General features: G+C 36.7%; 1 protein-coding gene across 1 annotated transcript in view; it reads right to left on the bottom strand.

Moving 5' to 3' along the window:
* Positions 1-335: 335 nt before the first annotated feature.
* Positions 336-22,785, bottom strand: part of KIRREL2 (kirre like nephrin family adhesion molecule 2) — a 31,716-nt gene continuing 9,266 nt past the window's right edge. Inside the window, exons 2-15 of the mRNA XM_053689836.1 lie at positions 17,828-17,977; positions 15,577-15,726; positions 15,125-15,282; positions 14,150-14,300; positions 13,455-13,560; positions 12,235-12,380; positions 8,882-9,009; positions 8,256-8,382; positions 6,411-6,511; positions 5,920-6,118; positions 4,885-4,989; positions 4,529-4,626; positions 3,249-3,314; positions 336-1,850 (exon numbers count right to left, since the gene is read on the bottom strand). Of these exons, the coding sequence (XP_053545811.1) occupies positions 1,434-1,850; positions 3,249-3,314; positions 4,529-4,626; positions 4,885-4,989; positions 5,920-6,118; positions 6,411-6,511; positions 8,256-8,382; positions 8,882-9,009; positions 12,235-12,380; positions 13,455-13,560; positions 14,150-14,300; positions 15,125-15,282; positions 15,577-15,726; positions 17,828-17,977 (2,102 nt within the window). The 3' untranslated portion in view covers positions 336-1,433. The remainder of the gene's footprint in view (positions 1,851-3,248; positions 3,315-4,528; positions 4,627-4,884; positions 4,990-5,919; positions 6,119-6,410; positions 6,512-8,255; positions 8,383-8,881; positions 9,010-12,234; positions 12,381-13,454; positions 13,561-14,149; positions 14,301-15,124; positions 15,283-15,576; positions 15,727-17,827; positions 17,978-22,785) is intronic.

Genomic DNA, 22,785 nt, shown 5'->3' with positions numbered 1-22,785 from the left:
ATATTTTTTCACCAACATAACATTTGTTTAAAATAAAATAAATAAAAAGTGATAAAATACCTTAAAGTTCCCTTAAGCTCAATCAGAATATCTCACATCACAACTTTTACATCACAAGCAAAACAAGATGAAAATTCATTTTTTTAATTAAATATAAATATTTTCAGATATTTACAGTTTAAAAAAACAATAATCTTTGTGTCAATATACACGCAAAAGCATATGAAAATAACAAGGGATGACAAATATATGAAATATATATATATGATATATATAACAAGAAATCATTTGTTCTATACAAGTAAAAGAGGAAAATAATTAAGGCAGGAAACCTAAAGAAGGAAAAAAAGGTTCTGGATATAAAGCGCAATAATGGGTTAAGTATAGCAAAGACACACGTCTTATTTAACCTCTTAATTGCCACAGGTTTGTCAGAATTGAATGTTTTCCTCGAATTTGCAGTCCAGCTCTATTATAACATAGGCATTTCATAACAATCTGCATTCATATCTACATATCAAAAATAGTTTTTGGTCATAGACTCTCAAATCTTGTTGTTTTCAGTTCTTAAATAATGAGATTTATTCATGTCTTATAATGTAGCAACATCTAACTATGAATGGGTTAATAAATATATTGTAGTGTGTTTTTGGGAATCAGGGGTAAAAATATTGCAAGGAATACTGCAACTTTAGTAATGTCATTTTAAACCAGAAGACTGTGTATACACTTAACTCTGTATAAGAAAAATGCTCCAAAAGAAAATCACGTGGCTCACACTGATAGCCACAAACCTTAAGATTGTTAAATATTGGGAAAAAAAAAGATATTAAAAAAAGATTGCAGTAAACGCTGGAGCCACAAGAGGTCACTATTTTACCAGGATAACTTAAATGGCTTTTAGTTCTACAATGACAAAAGTGTCAAACTTTTTCCAAAATGCTTATGTTGCCATATATACTTTTTGATGTTGCTCATAGCTGAGCTCTCATAACACCATAGTTTATCAGAAAATATATTTAGTACTTGTTATTGTCTTCAGTGCTAAATTCCTTATTCCACAAAAGTAGGACGATTGTACAAAATGAAACCGCTTTGAAATGAATTCCTATAAATCCAAATTCCATTGTTCATTTTAAGTCTGTTTGCCTTGTAATTGCATAAGCCCCTTGACCTTTGCATTGTTTCTTCAGTAACTTATGTTACAGTTATAATCACAGGGCAAAAACTTAGTGCAGTTTCAAAGTGTAAAGAGGAAGACACAACGCAGCCATTTTGTTTTTGACTAGGTGCAATATGGCTACAAGTTTGATCTTCCTTTTCATGCCTCAGAACAGTCATATTGCTTGAGTTTTCTCAACCATGAGACTAAAGCCTTTTTAGCCTGTTTGGTATTAAAATCGTTGCGGGAAAGTTGCAGTTTGAGCTGACAGTCACACATGAGTTTGCATACGTTGCTGTGTGGGTCGCCCATAATCACTGTGTGTGGAAAGAGAGGCGTAAGAGAGTCGTGAGAGAGTAGGACCTTGCACCGATGAATCGTACCGGTCTGGCCGAACATAGTTGCAGAAGGCACGAGCATAAGGTGCTGGATGGTGTCCTAGTGGCATTTGAGAAGTTACTTGAGGAATGTGAATCCGGTCAGTTCCAGGGCGTGGTGTGGTGGCATAGCGGTGAGCATAGTCATAGATTTTTGGTGGTGCTTGAAAAGATGGAGTAGGGCACAAAGGAGGGAGAGAGGTGGGGGCTGAATATATGGGGCGTGGTGGAGAGGAGAATTCTGGATAAGAAACAGGTAGAGGTCTAGTGTCTTCATGAGCTCGGACCTTGTAATATCCATTGGTTGGATCCTATAAAATTAAATAAAAGTGTCAGTTACAAAACATCTGAAGATAAAAGTAGAGCAAAATCCATTGTGAGGGGTCAGTCACCCCAATCACTGTGGTAGCACCTCCAAATTTGTCAACAGCCATAACTTTGCATAGGAGGTATTTTTAGATGCCCTGTGCTGTATTAGGTCAACTATATGGGTAAATAGGGATGATCAATTTAATCAGAAGTAGTAACAGAAATTAATGACCTCCAACCAGCATTGGCTACCTCTTTAAATATTAAGTTTAGCAGTGCCCTCTGTCATATTCATTGGAAATGTAATCTTTGCCTTAATGATCCTACATAACTATGTGTTTAACAGAGAAAAAGAGGTAAAATACACTGGAAAAATCCATTTGAGGAGCCTCAAGCATCGGAGATCTAGTGCAGAACAAGGCAAGTCGTCCAATCAGTCACATGGGGCAACCAAACACTTGCGATTTCCAGTTTGGGAGCTCCAATGATTATAGCTCCTAAACAGGACATTAACAATGTGTTTAACCCTTTTGTGCAGGGTTAATATAGAAATGCAAGAATTACAGTCTTAAAATTAGAGCGTGTATTTTTTGCATTAGAATATCCCTTTAAAGAAATATCAAAGTCAAAGTTAAACATTAATGATTCATATAGACCATGCAATTTTAAAACTTTCTAATATACTTCAGTTATCAAATTAACCTAGACCTTATCTTAGTCTCCTTTGTTGAAACGTGACTCCTTTTCATAAGAGAATTATGAGGTGGGCTCAGGCTGCATGGTCTTAAACCTATCTCAGTATGCTTTCATGGAAAGTAGCTAAGCTTCAACAAAGGAGATTAAGAGAAAGAGGTAAATTTGACAAAGCTGCATGCTATATCTGAATCATCAAAGTTTAAAGGGATAGGAAAGTAAAATGTAACCATGCATGATTTACAGCATGTTATTTTAAGACACTTAAATTCACAACTATTTTGAAATGTACTTTGTTCTCTTGGTATCCATTGTTGAATTTGCTGAATCTGTTGACGCTCTACAAACTGATAATAATAAAAAGGAATATGTACATATCCTTCACTAGTAGAAGCTAGCTGGTGATTGGTGCCTGCACACATTTGACTCTAGTGATTGGCTGACTAGATGTGTTCAGCTAGTACTCAGCAGAGCATTGCTGCTCCTTCAGCAATGGATATCAAAGGAACAAATCAGATTTGATAATATATGTTAATTGGAAAGTTGTTGGAAATTGTATCTTCTATGTGAATCCTTAAAGAAAAAAATAGTCCCTTTAACTTTAACTCCACCACTGGAGGACACTGAAATGATAATAATCTTTTATGCCTTGATGATTAGATTATTATAGATTAATTTTGTAATTGGAGAGTAGACAAGTTACTTACCTGAGGCTCCTCAGGGATCTCGCTGTGCTCTGTCTGAGAGGTTCCTCTGGATTCTGTGTCTGTTTGCTGTGGAAAACAAAAGAAACAATAAGTTTATGTTATGACAGAAAAATCAACAAACCAGATATAATTTCAACCCCCCTGTATAATCTCCTTTATATTTGCAATCGTGCAGGATGCTTTATCTTTTGTGTGACCTCAAGAATAATGCACAATCTCGTATTACAAGTGGGTGGTTAAATATTTTAACCCAAGCATCTAAACTAACCAAAACTGTTTTAGCGCTCCCTGTGCTTTTAAAAGAAGATCCTCACTTGTACTACAAATGGTGAGATTAGTGCTTGAACGCAACCCATAATACCACTGTACAATGTAAGGCTTTTTAACGGACGTTCCATGCTGTCTTAAAAGCGCTGGGCTTTAACGTTTTTAGGACGGCATGGAACGTCCTATCTTTTGCCTCGTCGTGCTCCCCTGCTTGCTAACAATCCGATGGATCTGACTGGGCGATTTGCCTAAAAACTCAGGCAGTACACCAGGAGCCAATCAGTGCTGTTTGGAGTCACGTGATTGCAGTGACAATCATGTGACATCCTGTTTGCACTTTTGTTTATGTTTCAATCGCGGACAGTTGCCTCTGTCCTGAAGGGGTTAAGACCTGAAGTAAACAATTATTATTATTATTATTACTATAGAATAGAACTAAATGGACAACTCAAATACTTGAGTTGAGCACATCCTCAGATTATTGCACCTTCGGCTTAGTGCTCGAGTGATGCAGATGTTAATGTGCCCTAGACTATCGCTCTAGGGGTAAAGAATATGTTCCTTATAAAACTGCAAAAATAGAAGTGCTATTGTTTGACCTTGGGGCATATTTATCAAGCTTCGTATGTTATGAAGCAGCGATCTAAACACCGCTGCTCCATAACTTGTCCGTCTGCTCTGAGGCGGCGGACAGAAATCAACCCGATTGAATACGATCGGGTTGATTGACACCCCCTGCTAGCGGCCGATTGGCTGTGAATCTGCAGGGGGCGGCATTGCACCAACAGTTCACAAGAACTGCTGGTGCAATGATAAATGCTGACAGCGTATGCTGTCGGCATTTATCAATGTGTAGCGATGTGCAGCGGACATGATACGCTACTTTGTATCATGTACACTCACACATTTATACATATGCCCCATAGAGTGATGGTAATGCACAATATTGTTGCACTTGTAATCTATTCTATTATGTCTCAATAAACAAAACTACCCAGAACTGATGTCCTTACCAGTGGTTCTTTAAGGTCCTCCTCAGAATCACTGTGGTGTTTGTCACTTGCCTCACTCCCAGACACATCCACAGCCAGAATCTGAGTGTCTTTCACAGCTAGAGGGGGGAAAAAAACAACAAGAATACTTAGATATTCATCATCATCTCAACCCAATACAAGCCCCAGAAATGATCCAGAAGTATAGAGAACAGATTTATAACAAAGACATGATGGAACAAAAGAAACAATGATGTTTTAGACTCTATCTGCTGGACATTAATAATCACTAGCGCTTGAACAGAAATGGAAAACCAGATTTCAGGTCATCCGAAGAAAATGATCAGGGGCGGGAGAGCAAGTAAAAAGATTCTTACCTTTTCTAGGTTTGCGACAGCAGAGTACAAAGATTATGACCATCACAAACAAGAATAGCGTCCCTGATGCCAGAGCAATCGCCAAGAATGTCAGCGGTAAAGCGGCTGGAATAAAGGTAAGATACCAAAAATATTGTTCAAGTCAAGACGCAACAGAACATTTACAAAAGGTGAAGCTGATACTAAGACAAAAATTAAACTGGGTAAGCTGTTTACCACCAGCATAATATGCACTATTGCTTGTGTATAACTGTGTGTTTAATTCCTGCAAAGAGTTAAAGTCAGCTCCATAGCAGCAATGTACTACTGGGGACCTAGCTGAACACATCTGATGAGCCAATGACAAGAGACATATATGTGTTGCCACCAATCAGCAGCTAATTCCCAGTAGTGCATTGCTCATGAGTCTACCTAGGTATTCTTTTCAACAAAGGATACCAAGAGATTTAATTAAATTTGATAAAAGAAGTTAATTGAAAAGCCTTTTAAAATAGCAGGTTCTATGTGACCATGAAGCTTAATTTTGACTTTTTTTTTTTGTCTCTTACTCTCCATTAGTTGTAGGATGTATATTGTTCATAGTATAAGAATTATTCAATATGTTGGTAATTGTGGGTAAAACGTTAAGTTCTGGTGGAAATATCACTTGGAATTCACATTATAGATTGTATCTATTAGTAAAACTCTATTTGCTAAGGAACAATTTCTAAGTGTGCAGGTTCACAAAAACATATTAAGTCCTCAATGTTAAAGTGACGCTAAGCTGAAAAAGGATCTTTTTTTAAACTAATATATATATTTTTAACTTATTTAAACTAATGGGAAATGAATGTTTGTGCACAATACATCATTATGGAAAGGATTGCTAAGGACAACTTAATAATTCTATTGGTGACACAGAGCAGAAGCAAAAATGTGTTTGGTTTCTCATTGGCACTGTAATATCATTTTTAATGTCTCTTAATACAATCTGGACTAGATCCTGAAAAGTCCTAGGGAGTAAAATCCTGATATGAGTTTATGTGAAGTTCTTACCTTGTTGCCTCAGTGAGATGATAACAGAGTCCTCCCCAAACTGATTTTGGGCACTGCAGTTATACTCGTTCAGATAATCTGACTGCTCGGTTGCGTCTATGATCAGGTATGAGATGGCTACCTCATTGGTCACTCGGGTTTCCACAGAAAAACGTCCCCAGGAGCCTTCCTCCAGGTTGTGTTCCTCCCAGGACCAAACCTGAGGAAAATAGAGATTATCAGACATGGACAGACAGTAATATCGTCATAGCAATGCTTGCCCGAGGTAAAAAAAACACCAGGCAGGTGGGCGGCAGTAGTGTCCCTGGGCTCCATACTGCAGGCAAGAACATTTTTTGGAAGATTACTGGTAATTTGGACACACACTTAGACAGATTCACCAGCCTGCTCTATACTTTAATAACAGGAGGGATAACGGACCAATACTGCATTATCAGATAGTCAATAATACTCAAGGGACAATCTGGGAGAGATAAAATGTGCAAACTTACAATTCTTTCTGGGATGGGCATCGTCTCAACCACACACTCCAGGCGCGCTTTTCCTCCAATTGTGCCCTCAAAATGAGTTTCACTGGTGATAACAGGCGGGCCTGAAACAAGAGACCAAATCATAGAGTTTAACTAAACATAAACTTATTAAACACTGAGTTGCATCAATCCTGTGGCTTTGTCTGTCTATCACCTGCAAGGTAATGCAGAGTTTTACCTTAACAAATGGTACAGCCAATGAGAATCCGTATTTATCCGCTCCACAGCTTTGTGTTGTGCGCTCTCTATTATTGTAAAATCACACTTACCCTTTAGGTAGTTTTCGTATACGAGTGCACAAGCAACACAAAGTCTGTGGGTTGTCAATATGGTTTCTCACTGGCTGTAACGGACATAGAACAAAGGGTAAAAAGAATAATTTGGCTTAGAGATGACCAGGGAGGTGTCCTAGAGGGAACTAAAGGGACATGAAACCCCCAAAAAATTATTTTGTTAATCAGACAGAAAATAATATTTAAAAAAGTTTCCAATTTACTTCTATTATCAAACTTGCTTTGTTCTCGTGATATTCTTTGTTGAAGAAATACCTAGGTAGCATCTAGTGCACTACATGTCAGGAAATAATGCTGCCATATAGTGCTCTTGCAAATGGTTAACATTCTTACAAAACTGCTGCCATATAGTGCTCCAGAAATAGGCCGGCTCCCAAACTTACATCCCTGCATTTCAACAATAGATACCAAGAGAACAAAGAAAAAATGAACAGTAGTAAATTAGAAAGTTGTTTAAAATTGCTGTTCTATCTGAATCATAAAAGAAAAAAATGTAGGTCTCATATCCCTTAAAAGGACACTAAACCCAATTTTTTTCTTTCATGATTCAGATAGAGCAGCAATTTTCAGCAACTTTCTCATTTACTCCTATTATCAAATTTTATTTGTTCTCTTGCTATCTTTATTTGAAAAAGAAGGCATCTAAGCTAAGGAGCCAGCCAATTTTTGGTTGAGAACCTGGACAGCACTTGTTTATTGGTCCAATCAGCAAGCACAACCCAGGTTGTGAACCAAAAATGGTCCGGCTTCTAAACTTACATTCTTGCTTTTCAAATAAAGATAGCAAGAGAATGAAGAGAAATTGGTAATAGGGGTAAATTAGAAAGTTGCTTATATCACGCTGAAACATGAAATAAAACATTTGGGTTCAGTGTCCCTTTAAGGATAAAGGGGCCTATTTATCAAGTGTCTGTCGGACCTGATCTGATATTGCGGATCATGTCTGAGAGACCTTGCTGAATGCGGAGAGCAATACACTCTCCGAATTCAGCATTGCACCAGCAGCTCTTGTAAACTGCCCCCTGCAGATTCGCGGCCAATCGGCCGCTAGCAGGGGGGTGTCAATCAACCCGATCGTATTCAATCAGGTTGAATTGCGCCAATGTCTTTCCGCCTCCTCAGAGCAGGCAGACAGGTTATGGAGCAGCGGTCTTTAGACCTGAAGGCTCGCCAGAAACACGGGCCCTCAAACTCCATACGGCGCTTGATAGATAGGCCCCATAGTTTCAATAAGTGTTTGAGCACAGATAATTTGGCACAAGTATTAATGTTTATTGTTCCTTTCCAGACAAGACATTATTGTTTTGTTACTGTGCAAGTGATGATTCCTTTTGAGTATCAGTGTCCCCATGAATAAATATCTGGGAGTGAAATATTCTACTCAGGGAGAACCTTGCATCTTCTCTTGAATACATTTGTTTATAGTTATATTTACTTAATCTGATATCTTTTGCTGTGACCCCACTCCTCATTTTCTGGGATGTATATTTTGTATTTTTTTACTATTACTTACCTCTTACAGTAAGTGTCACTTCTTTTTCCATAGTTCCTATCCTTGGCACGATGGCTTTGCACACATATGTTCCAGCGTCTTCTCGAGTTACCTTCGTCAGTGATAGGGTGTTCCCATTACTGAGCACCTTGTGTTAAAGAAAATAAACATAAAGAATTAGTCTCTGAATGTAGAAATATGGACTTTGTAATGTAAAATGTTCTCCCCATAATTTGTTCCCAATGATCCATGTTACCTGATGGGGTGTATTAATTTTTTTTACAAATTGCTTATTTACTTTATTTTTCCATTGAAAATACATGTTTTTGCCTGTTTAAACTGCCATCTATACTAAAAATGTCTACAGAAAAGCTATGTAAACAGGATCAAACTGGGGGTGTTTGCAACTTTGACTACATTTTTAATCCTTAGACATTAAACAAAGAAAATATTTTTCCTTCTTTAAGTAACACTAAAACATAGATACCTAGAAATCTACACATCAATATATCTATCTATCTATCTATCTATCTATCTATCTATCTATCTATCTTCTATCAATCTATCTATCTATCTATCTATCTATCTATCTATCTATCTATCTATCTATCTATCTATCTATCTATATATATTTGTAGTTAACTCACCTCTCCAGATCCCCTTTTGGTCCAGAATTGTGTTGGAGTAGGATTTCCTGTCCAACCACAGAAAAATGAAGCATCTCCTCCCAAATCGACGGTCATAGGGCGAGGTTCTGTAAGCAGAAGTGGACCAACTGTACAGGGCACCAGAAATGACAGATTATTAGGACTATGGGCTCAACACAAATTTCTATATACTCATAACACTTGATTAGTATTGACCAATGTATATGTTTTTTCCCATGTAAACCCATCTTTACTTAAAAGGACATTAACTATAATTTTTTTTATCATGTATAAGAAAGAAGAATATTTATACCTGTTAAAAAACAAACAAACATTTAGCTGCTTAAAAAAGGTTAAGTAAAAGCTGTTAAATTTAATTTTGAAACAAACAGGAAGTGAATTTCTGTGCAATACTGGTCCGTGGGATTAATGCTCAGTGGCTGATAAACAAAATACCTATAGCTTTAATGGTTGAAAGTGGCAACCTAAATAAAAAGTGTAGGAACGTCTGTTTTACAAAAATAAATAAATCTTAAAATGGGAAAAGATGTTTTTTTGTTTAACTGCATGTGCAGCTGTCTCCCTAACCACTAATATTTATGTGCACGTTTTATTGTTATTATTATTGGTTATTTGTAAAGCGCCAACAGATTCCGCAGCGCTAATATTTATGTGCACGTTTTATTGTTATTATTATTATCGGTTATTTGTAAAGCACCAACAGATTCCACAGCGCTAATATTTATGTGCACGTTTTATTGTTATAATTATTATCGGTTATTTGTAAAGCGCCAACAGATTCCGCAGCGCTAATATTTATGTGCACGTTTTATTGTTATAATTATTATCGGTTATTTGTAAAGCGCCAACAGATTCCGCAGCGCTAATATTTATGTGCACGTTTTATTGTTATAATTATTATTGGTTATTTGTAAAGCGCCAACAGATCCGCAGCGCTAATATTTATGTGCACGTTTTATTATTATTATTATCGGTTATTTGTAAAGCGCCAACAGATTCCGCAGCGCTAATATTTATGTGCACGTTTTATTGTTATAATTATTATTGGTTATTTGTAAAGCGCCAACAGATTCCGCAGCGCTAATATTTATGTGCATGTTTTATTGTTATAATTATTATCGGTTATTTGTAAAGCACCAACAGATTCCGCAGCGCTAATATTTATGTGCACGTTTTATTGTTATAATTATGCGCCAACAGATCCGCAGCGCTAATATTTATGTGCACGTTTTATTGTTATAATTATTATCGGTTATTTGTAAAGCGCCAACAGATTCCGCAGCGCTAATATTTATGTGCACGTTTTATTGTTATAATTATTATTGGTTATTTGTAAAGCGCCAACAGATCAGCAGCGCTAATATTTATGTGCATGTTTTATTGTTATAATTATTATCGGTTATTTGTAAAGCGCCAACAGATTCCGCAGCGCTAATATTTATGTGCACGTTTTATTATTATTATTATTATCGGTTATTTGTAAAGCGCCAACAGATTCCGCAGCGCTAATATTTATGTGCACGTTTTATTGTTATCATTATTATCGGTTATTTGTAGAGCGCCAACAGATTCCGCAGCGCTAATATTTATGTGCACGTTTTATTGTTATTATTATTATCGGTTATTTGTAGAGCACCAACAGATTCCGCAGCGCTAATATTTATGTGCACGTTTTATTGTTATTATTATTATTATCAGTTATTTGTAGAGCGCCAACAGATTCCGCAGCGCTAATATTTATCTGCACGTTTTATTGTTATTATTATTATCGGTTATTTGTAGAGCGCCAACAGATTCCGCAGCACTAATATTTATGTGCACGTTTTATTGTTATTATTATTATCGGTTATTTGTAGAGCGCCAACAGATTCCGCAGCGCTAATATTTATGTGCACGTTTTATTGTTATTATTATATTATTATCGGTTATTTGTAGAGCGCCAACAGATTCCGCAGCGCTAATATTTATGTGCACGTTTTATTATTATTATTATTATTATCGGTTATTTGTAGACCGCCAACAGATTCCGCAGCGCTAATATTTATGTGCACGTTTTATTGTTATTATCGGTTATTTGTAAAGCACCAACAGATTCTGAAGCGCTTATATCAAACAGTAAGCAAATGAGATTTAAAGGCACGGTTTAGTCAAAATTAAACTTTCATGATTCAGATAGGGCATGCAATTTTAAACAACTTCCCCTTTTACTTTTATCATCAAATTTGCTTTGTTCTCTTGGTATTGTTAGTTGAAAGCTAAACCTTGGTAGGCTTATATGCTAATGTCTAAGCCCTTGAAGGCCGCCTCTAATCTCATTGTGTTTTGACATTTTTTTACAGCTACTGGGCGTTAGTTCATGTGTGCCATATAAATAACATTGTGCTCATGCTTATGGAGTTAGCTAGGAGTCAGCACTGATTGGCGAAAATGCAGGTCTGTCAAAAGAACTTAAATAAGGGGACAGTCTGCAAAGGCTTAGATATAAGGTAATCACAGAAGTAAAAAGTGTATTAATATAACTGAGATAAGGAGCAGTCTGCAGAGGCTTAGATACAAGATACTCACAGAGGTAAATAGTGTATTAATATAACTGAGATAAGGGGCAGTCTGCAGAGGCTTAGATACAAGGTACTCACAGAGGTAAAAAGTATATTAATATAACTGAGATAAGGAGCAGTCTGCAGAGGCTTAGATACAAGGTACTCACAGAGGTAAATAGTGTATTAGTATAACTGAGATAAGGGGCAGTCTGCAGAGGCTTAGATACAAGGTACTCACAGAGGTAAAACGTGTATTAATATAACTGAGATAAGGGGCAGTCTGCAGAGGCTTAGATACAAGGTAATCACAGAGGTAAAAAGTATATTAATATAACAGTGTTGGTTGTGCAAAACTGGGGAATTGGTAATAAAGGGATAATCTATCTTTTTAAACAATAACAATTCTGGAGTAGTCCCTTTAAGTATCAGCTGTGCACAAACATGCATGTCCTGTTATTTTCCATATTAGTTTTAAGCTTTGACTTCAACAATTTTTGATGCAACCAAAAAACAATATTTTTGAAAGGTTTAAATTGTTCTCGTAGATATCCTTTTATTGTTATGCATTTAAGGTACAGACTACAGACTGGAATAGCATTGAATACAAACTGCTTTACTGTCTATTCAGGATAATAAAATCAATTATACTTAAATCCCAAACAACTGTCCAGGCTGCACATTTTATACATTTACTAATTCCATAAAAACGTTGACATTTACTGGTCGCAATATACCCGGGTATGACCGTCAGCAGTAAAGTCACAATATCTGAGTCATGCGGATAATACTCACACAACACGTTAATGGCTGTGCTAACATTGCTGCTGCCCACGCTGTTAGAAACCTCGCATGAGACAGGAGACGTAAAGAACGTATGATCTGCGGTTACATGGTATCTATCACCTGACACAGGAAGCAACACGCCGCCTTTTGCCCATCTGGAATAAGAGTTATATATTTTAATAAATGCTCTGGGTTAAAGGGACATTAAGCACAACATTTTTATTTCATGATTCAGATAGAGAATACCATTTTAAACAACATTCCAATTTACTTCTATTATTTAACTTGCTTCATTATTTAGAGATCCTTTATTAAAGAAATAGCAATGTACATGGGTGAGCCAATCACACAAGGCATCTATGTGCAGCCACCAATCAGCAGCTACTGAGTCTATCTAGATATGCTTTTCAGCAAAGGATATCAAGAGTATGAAGCAAATTAGATAATAGAAGTAAATTAGAAAGTTGTTTAAAATCTAGTTTTATATAGCTCAGTAAGTAAAGGGACATTCCATATATATAAGCATTTTTGTAATATACAGGTATTAGCAACAATGCTTCTAATAAAAGTTATAGCTGTATACGTGTATTTAAGTATGCACCGTGCACTAGCAGTAAAAACACAGCACTTGATTAGAGAGCCTAAATTGCTTGTACCATCTGGTAATGACTCAATTAGTTAATTGCTGACATGATACAAGCCCCACTGGCACTCTGAGCAGCTGCATTATTTATAGAATATCTAGCTATACTTCACATGAACGTGCAGAGAAAAATGTCATTAAAACAGTGATAACATTTTTGCTTATACATGTTATTGCAAATATGTTTCTATTCAAAGATATAATTAATCTATGTGCATTTACATTTTTACCGGAATGTCCCTTTAAATATATTGCATAAGACCTGCACACAAAAAATAATGGCTTTAAAAGCATATAATACTCAATTTGGAGTTTTGCAGACTGGAGACACACTGCTTGAAAAGCTTCTTAAGGTAGATAAATAAGATCCAGAATTGGAAACAGCAGAAAAAAAGCAGTTTTCAGATTACAGACAAAGCAGAAAAATTAAATATGGAAAGTACAATGCAAAGTCAAAGCCATATTACAACATATAGTTAAATTGATATTAAACCTCAAATGTTTCTTTCATGATTCAGATAGAGCTTGTGATTTAAAGCAACTTTCTCATTTGCTTCCATTATAATTTCATGTTTATGATTCTTACCTGTAACTTGTGACCTCTGGATTGGATTCTGCGCTGCATAAAAACGTAACCGTCCCTCCTTCAGGGACAGTGGGAGGCTCCACTGACAGTGTCACTTTGGGAGGGTCTGTAATTGGGATAAAGTAAACAAATTACTGGACACTGAGAAGGTTTAAAAAAATAAAATAAAGTAAAAGTTCTGTTTTAGTTACAATCTGGCAATTTATTTTGGGTATGTTATGTAATTTGGTAAAATGCAGGACCATTAACAAAGATTAATTTGAGGGTAATTTTATCAGTCCCCCAGGTGAACTGGGGTGTGATAAATACCAGGTTAGAAACTGCATTATATTGTAGCAAAATCTGATTGGGGAATGGTTATGTGATTTGGTTTGGGGGAGCAGTGTTGGGGGTCCCAAGATCTGGTAAGACAGGTGACAGACAAGCTGTGGTAACAGGATGTGGTAATGGCTGCAGTGTGCGAGTCACACCACATGGTGGCAGTACATTATAAGGGTACAAGGGAGAGACAAGATCTGATTTGGGGGATACAGTGGTAGGGAGCAAAATGACTGCAGTGTGATGTTATAAGAGCTATTTTTTGTGCTATAGAATATATGGATTAGGTGTGTGCAATATCAGATCTGTTATCTGTACCTGTCAGCTCTGCATGTGTGGATAAACTACACAAACTACATATAGGAGTGCACACTCACACTGCACACTCAGTGTCACTGCTCTCTCGCGCCCCTCTGGAAGTGCAGCATTCTTAACACGACAAGTATAGCTTGATCCTGTGTCACCTAAACCTGGGGTGATCAGGAGCATGCTGGCGGCACCCTCACTCTTCCCATCCGATAGCAGCTCCTACAGTCAGGTACAAAATAATATCAGATGTGTAAGACAGACAGGCAGCAGGAGGGGGAGACTGTTTTATACAGTGCAGACAAGTAAAAGATAGCAGACTTTGTTCCGTATGTAAATTTGTTAAAGGGACAGTCCACTTGAAAATTGTTATTGTTTAAAAGACAACTAATCCCTTTATTACCCATTCCCCAGTTCTGCATAACCAACACTGTTATATTAATATACTTTGTACCTCTGTGATTACCTTGTATCTAAGCTTCTGCAGACTGCTCCTTATCTCAGTTATATTAATATACTTTTTACCTCTGTGATTACCTTGTATCTAAGCTTCTGCAGACTGTCACCTTTTCTCAGTGCTTTTACAAACTTGCATTTCAGGCAATTAAGGCTGACTCATGAATAACTCCACAGGAGTGAGTACAGTGTTATCTATATGGCACACATACATTTTAGCCCTGTTTGCCAATGAAAAGCTAATAAAATGTACTGAGATAAGAGCTAGCCTTCAAGTGCTTAGATATTAGCATATGAGCCAACCTAGGTTTAGCCTTCAACAAAGTATACCAAGAGAACAAAGCAAATTTGATGATAAAAGTAAACTGGAAAGATGTTTAAATTACATGCCCTGTCTGACTCATGAAAGCTTCATTTTGACTAGATTGTCCCTTTAATCAATATTTTATTTTACAGAATTTTCAGTTTAAGTCTTGGGGATTTTGCATATAAATACTGTGATGAGCTTTTTAATTGGAATAGAATGAAACCCACTGTAGAAGAGGCAACATGCTAAACAGATAATAGTCATTAAGTCATTGATGTCTAACCTTGGAGTAAAGCGCCCAGTCCAGCTGCTGCCCATCTCGGTGCCATGTAATCTCAGCTGCTGGTTTTGCCACAGGTGCCAGGCAGGTAAGATTGTATGGTGTAGTCAGCAGCACGTTGAGTACTGGAGCTCCGGGGATCATGGGTTCTCCTGGTGGAACTGGATTGGGAGAGAGGCCAGGTGACAGTAAGAGTCTGCAGTGCGTGTGCACAAGAGAAAAAAGCCATATGGTGCTAGGAGTTAGTGTGAGTTTAATCTTGTAGAGGTACAGGGAGTGCCAGCGAGAGACAGAAAGTTAACAAGAGACTGCAAGGTGAAGAGTCAAGCACAGGGATACTGCAGAAGCTCAGAGAGATACTAGAGTACTATACAGAGCGCTAGGGAGAGACTCAGTGTCTGACTCTGTATGAGAACTGACTGGTGAGATCCCCAATCTCTGGCCCTTGCACTCACTTAGCACGGTTAGATGCGCCCTCTGTGATCTCAGCGCAGCCTGCGTTGCTTGGCACTCATAAACGGCATCATCACCAAGCTCAACTCCCTCTATGTGCAGGTTGTGTTCCCCTTTTGCAGGGTCTCCTATGATAGAATAACGTGACCACCCTGTAAGAGAGAGAGGCAAACAGTTTAACTTCTTTGGCACATTACACAACTGAGTGACAGAGCGCTGCCAACAGTAATATCTAAAGCTTTATAGATTACTGGGTATCTGAGAGACTTTATTGTGCGTAATTAGTAATAACTAGACGGTATTGTGCGTAATTACTAATAACTAGACGGTATTGTGCATAATTAGTAATAACTAGACGGTATTGTGCGTAATTACTAATAACTAGACGGTATTGTGCGTAATTACTAATAACTAGATGGTATTGCGCGTAATTACTAATAACTAGACGGTATTGTGTGTAATTAGTAATAACTAGACGGTATTGTGCGTAATTACTAATAACTAGACGGTATTGTGCGTAATTAGTAATAACTAGATGGTATTGTGCATAATTACTAATAACTATATGGTATTGTGCGTAATTAGTAATAACTAGACGGTATTGTGCATAATTACTAATAACTAGACGGTATTGTGTGTAATTAGTAATAACTAGACGGTATTGTGCATAATTACTAATAACTAGATGGTATTGTGCGTAATTAGTAATAACTAGACGGTATTGTGCATAATTACTAATAACTAGATGGTATTGTGCGTAATTAGTAATAACTAGATGGTATTGTGCATAATTACTAATAACTAGATGGTATTGTGCGTAATTAGTAATAACTAGGCGGTATTGTGCATAATTACTAATAACTAGACGGTATTGTGCGTAATTAGTAATAACTAGACAGTATTGTGCATAATTACTAATAACTAGATGGTATTGTGCGTAATTAGTAATAACTAGACGGTATTGTGCATAATTACTAATAACTAGACGGTATTGTGCGTAATTAGTAATAACTAGACGGTATTGTGCGTAATTAGTAATAACTAGACGGTATTGTGCGTAATTACTAATAACTAGACGGTATTGTGCGTAATTACTAATAACTAGATGGTATTGTGCATAATTACTAATAACTAGATGGTATTGCGCGTAATTACTAATAACTAGACGGTATTGTGTGTAATTAGTAATAACTAGACGGTATTGTGCGTAATTACTAATAACTAGACGGTATTGTGCGTAATTAGTAATAACTAGATGGTATTGTGCATAATTACTAATAACTAGATGGTATTGTGCGTAATTAGTAATAACTAGACGGTATTGTGCGTAATTACTAATAACTAGACGGTATTGTGCGTAATTAGTAATAACTAGACGGTATTGTGCATAATTACTAATAACTAGATGGTATTGTGCGTAATTAGTAATAACTAGACGGTATTGTGCGTAATTACTAATAACTAGACGGTATTGTGCATAATTACTAATAACTAGATGGTATTGTGCGTAATTAGTAATAACTAGACGGTATTGTGCATAATTACTAATAACTAGATGGTATTGTGCGTAATTAGTAATAACTAGATGGTATTGTGCATAATTACTAATAACTAGATGGTATTGTGCGTAATTAATAATAACTAGGCGGTATTGTGCATAATTACTAATAACTAGACGGTATTGTGCGTAATTAGTAATAACTAGATGGTATTGTGCATAATTACTAATAACTAGATGGTATTGTGCGTAATTAGTAATAACTAGACGGTATTGTGCGTAATTACTAATAACTAGACGGTATTGTGCGTAATTAGTAATAACTAGACGGTATTGTGCGTAATTACTAATAACTAGACGGTATTGTGCATAATTACTAATAACTAGATGGTACTGCGCCTTTTTAGATTACAGGACATTTCTCTCATGATTCAGATAGAACATACATATGTGAACAACTTTCCAATTTACTTCTATTATCAATTTTACTTCAATCCTTTCTTGAGAAGCAGCAATGCACTATTGTGAGCTAGCTGAACACATTGGTAAGCCAATCACAGGAGGCATATATATGAAGCCATCAATAAGCAGCTAGCTCCAAGCTCCTGAGCCTACCTGGGTATACTTTTCAACAAAGAATACCAAGAGAACGAAGCAAATTAGACAAACACAATAAATTGAAAAGTTGTTGCAATGTGTTTGCTCTGTCTGAATCATGAAAGAAAAATGTTGTGTTTCATGTCCATTTAAAATACCTGGCAGATCACGCTCGGCTCCCAGCGCCAATCCATCCATCGTCCATTGCACCACCCCTCGGTAACCAATCACCACGCAGGGAAGAGTTATTGAATTACCAGCTACAATCACCTGATCCGAAGGCTGTTGGGAGAAATGGGCCCCAAAACCTGCAGGAAGGAGAAGACCATCAGTATAGAAATAAATGCAGTACCTTAGGGTTCATGCACCACAAACAGACAATGGTATAAACTGTCACCTCAGTATTGAACCCAACAACTGACATTAAACACACAGGATTATAAAAGTATGAAAAAGGAATATCTCGCTCACTGCAAACTGACTGGAAGTCCCCTTTTATGATTTGTTATGTTGTGTGCTGTTTGAAACTAACAGAACATACGTGGTCACATATTAAAACATGCAAATGTGTTTTGAAATGTCAGTTTAATTTTCCATTTATAAATTCTAAAATGTTATTTGTGTTTCAGGGAGAAATCATTTTGAAAATAAAAAAAGAAAACCATTACTGAAGATGATAAAATTAGAATAAAACTGACAATAAAATAATTTACAGAGAGGGCAGTAGATACATGGAACATATTCCCAGCAGATGTGGTATCACTGCTATGTGTAAATACAGAACTGTATGTAGATGTATAGAATGGCTTTCCTGCTAATGTTGTGTGGTTAGTTAAACTGATAGATTATTTGCTGTCAGAACGTACTGAGATTCCATAAGAGTTGTGTCTGGCCTAGCAGTAACCAGCTAGGGTGCTCTATGGTGAATGAGCCTGTGTCTGTAACAGGTATGTGTGTAGGGTGGGTTTATTATCACTGCTATCATAGTGAACATGTCATTTAAACATAAATAATACAATTTGTTATAAAGCATTTTATAATTTAAAGGACCAGTATACATTAGATTTGCATTAACAACAAGCACATGACAAAAAGACAATGAAATAGCACTTTGTCTGAACTTCAAATGAGTAGTAGATTTTTTTTGGACAAATTTCAAAAATATGTCCATTTCCACTCCTCCTGTATCATGTGACAGCCATCAGCCAATCACAAATGCATATACGTATATACTGTGAATTCTTGCACATGCTCAGTAGGAGCTGGTGACTCATTCTGTGCACATTTTGTTAATTAAAGTAAATTCGAAAGTTGTTTAAAATTCCTGCTCTATCTGAATCATGTTTAATTTTGACTTGAGTGCCCCTTTAACCTATGGCCTTTTCACACTATGTGTTTAACATGTGCTAAAAAGTCAAGAATTTAGCATGCTCCCATGCTGCTCCATGCCATGGCCTATGGTTGGAGGATATGTAAGTATGCCTCTATTGATTGGGCTCACCAGCTGTATCTTAATCTATACTGGCAATACAGTGGGCATGGGTGCACACTCCCTTTAAAGGGTTAAACACATACAACAAAAGGAAATTTGTTTAAAAAGAATATACTTTTTTTTAAAAAAGAAGCCTTTTTACCCTAGAATGTAAATGAAAATTATGTAAATCAAAATACTGAATGAAAATAATGATATACCCTAAGCATGGAACAGAGAGTTCTAGTAAAAACACAAATAATCTGATCAGGCCTGATGAACTCTATCCAATACATTCTATACAGTATATCTTATAGATACTCACTTGCAAACCAATATCTGAGCTGCATGGAACTTCACCAAACCCAATCTAACAGGAAATTCCCTCTTAAATCTAAGTGTTCTAGTTTAGTGATCCCTAGAGCCCACTGATCTGCACAGTAAATTCCACGCATCTACATGCACTAATCAATGCGAGTGCTTTCCCTATGCACAGATATATTATCAGCACACAATTACAGTGAATGGCGCAGGCAGATGCCAGGACCCAAAAGTAATGTGCCCCCCTTGTTCATCTCAAAGCTTAGAGCTAAAACAACATTTCTGAATGAAGTAAACTCCATAAAGCTGAAAAAAACTAAATGAAGCAATCTACCAATGACCCACTTAGGCTGAAGAACTTCCCGGTGCATCCAAAACACTGACCTTGCAACAGAGGCTACACAGAGATTGCTTGACCAATTTCTAATTGTCCCTTAATTTGCCTTAGCAAACGAGATAAGATAAAAATAGTCACTAGGCATTTTAACGCGTATGTGCCTGGAATGCAAAACATTGCCAATTATGCTAACAAATTTTGATTTTGTATGCAGATATTTTACAAGGATATGCTAAATCAGTGATTTTTAACCTTTTTTTTGCCGTGGCACACTTTTTTACATTAAAAAATCCTGTGGCACACCACCATCCCAAAATTTTAAAAAAATCACACATTGTAGCCTAATACAGCATATATATATACACATACACACAAACACACATACTGTATGTATTGTGCTGTTATGCCATGCCTCCTACAAACTACCCCTGCACTGGGAGTAAAAAACAAGCAAAGTTTAAAAAATATGTCACACTGTTGTCAGTCTGCCGTGGCACATCTGAGGATCTCTCATGGCACACTAGTGTACCACGGCACACTGGTTGAAAAACACTGTGCTAAATGACTGATATACACTATGCATATGTAAAAACTATAATACCCCTTTAATTTCATTTTATAGTAAAGTGTTACAAACAACTGCAATGCTTAAATCAATTTTTTTTTTATTTGCACAAACAGGGCCCTGCCTGAACTATTCATAAAGAAAGGGTTTCAGCCAATTATTTTCTTCTTCTATTTAAATGATTTTAGAAACATATTGCAGGTTTCACTCAAGGCCTAATTAGAACCTGTAGATTTATGTGAGAAGAGTTATCAAAACCTTATGGTTCCATGTGATTAATGTTGCGAAAAATCTCCACAGTCATCTATCTGTTTAAAGATTCTGTCTTTGTGCAGATCTGTCGCTTTGTGTGGGTCTGTCCTTTTGTGTCTCTGTGTGTCTCTTAAGCCCCTTCCTGTCCCCTGAGTGGCTTTAACAGATTTTTAAAAGCTGTTTTTCCAGAGTTAATCCACTTTCCCCCTTTTCATGCTTTCTGTGCCTTTGTATAAACTGACAGCATGAAACTTGGGAGGGAGTGAATGAGTTCTAAGGGAGAGGAGGGGGTTCCCTAATCTTCATGCTTGAAAAGAAATCTCATGGGGGCAAAAGAAATAGGATCTTAACCCAAATTTTGCTGGATGGATGTGTCAAAGTGCTGGACAAAGTTCTATATAAATATGAATATATAGTACTGCTCTTCTGATATTCACATTATGAATAACAGATGGGGCTGTGATCCTTTGGATGCAAATAGGTTAAATGAACCACTGAGATATGCATTATTTCATCTCATTCTCCGCATTGTCTTGTCTCTAATTGGATTCTCTCATGCATAATACACAGCTATCTCTGATCTGCTCTATCTAGTTAGTGCCCAGCTGATACTAAATTCCTCAGCCTTCATTAGCTGATTTTGTTAGATTGCAAGCTCTTCTGTACAGGATGTGCCTGTTTTCAGGTCTTGTCTGTGGGGGCTGTGATGTGTTAAGTGGAAGTTAATGCACCATATGGTGCGCATGAAGAGGCAGTTTGTCTTGCTCCCTGCTTGTGTTCCTTGTAAAATGTTTTTTGGAGCATGATGACTCCTATTCACTGATATACTGGAGGGGTCATGTGCTGTTCCTTCTATACAAGGGAGACACAAGGACAGAAAGACAAACAGTTGGGAAGAGATACACAATGAGTTGACTGTGTATGCAACAGTCTGCATTGTAGGCAATATGCCAGCGATATACCAGATATACCCGACATACCCGACCCTACAACACTCTGAGTAAAAGAAAAGACATCCCAAAAGAAACATAAAATGCTATAATTCATAGATCATTTTATTTTAACACTTCTGTCCCTTGCTGCATATGTGATTAGACCCTGCCAAAGGGTTAAAAACATTACTAAAGTCCCACTTGTTTGAGACCACACATACCAACTCTTAACTAGGAAATGGCAGCTGATTGGTGGATTTACATGCGTATGACACTCCTAATTGGTCAATGACCATGTTCTGCTTGTGGGTTAAACAAATAGTAAGCAAGGGCATTACTGCAAAAATAACCCTCTGTTCAAATTACAATACTTTTTTTGTACATTGTAATGTCCATTTAAATCACTGTGAATACAGTTCCTTTAAAACGGCAACCTAGTCTGCAGTATGAGAAATGTATGCCTATGGGGCAGATCCTGATGTGGGATTATCTTTAGCAGATATTCACACATAACAAAATTCATCCCTTGGTGCTTGTGTTTAATCTGATAGGAAAATGACTTTATACAGTGTAACAAATATCCCCAGCACAAATCACTTGATATATGACAAGCCCTACAAACATATCATGATGTTACTCACTTTGAATGAGCCTTGCAATTGGCCTTAAGGATTTGAACCCACACAGTTTGAATCTTAGTGTTCCAAATCACTAACAAAATATGTTCTATAGTGCATATTCCCTCCCAATCACAATCAATTAATGTGATTGTCCACACTGTCCCTTTAAAGGGATTTTGTTCTTGATTTATCCATAGGGATGGAAGTATCTTTATACTGATTTGCAGGAGAAACATTATAGTTAGTATCAGCTGATATATTTAGCTGCTACTTCTTAAAGATTCAAAGAGAAAGGGTTAATATTTACAGGAAATAATACGCCAGGTGGAAGCCATCTGCCAATCTCACAATATAACTACTGCGAAACCTACCCTTTTTATTCGCCAATGCAATGGCTTATTTGAATCTAAACTATACATTTCCTACAAAACCAGGGATTATTCCTATGAGTTTAGCATTAGATTTAAGTGTATAATGAATATGCAACTTTATAGATGTGTTTAATATAAGGAATGTCCTCCCAGCAGAGATGGTAGAAATTTGTACAATGACTGAACTGTAACATGACTGTGATGTATATGTGTTTTAAACATAGGGACTTAGTATAACTAAAAACCT

This window comes from Bombina bombina, chromosome 8 (genome assembly GCF_027579735.1).
Source record: "Bombina bombina isolate aBomBom1 chromosome 8, aBomBom1.pri, whole genome shotgun sequence".
NCBI classification, from domain to species: Eukaryota; Metazoa; Chordata; class Amphibia; order Anura; family Bombinatoridae; genus Bombina; species Bombina bombina.
Note: the sequence above shows the minus strand (reverse complement) of the source record. Positions and strands in the feature narration are given on the sequence as shown.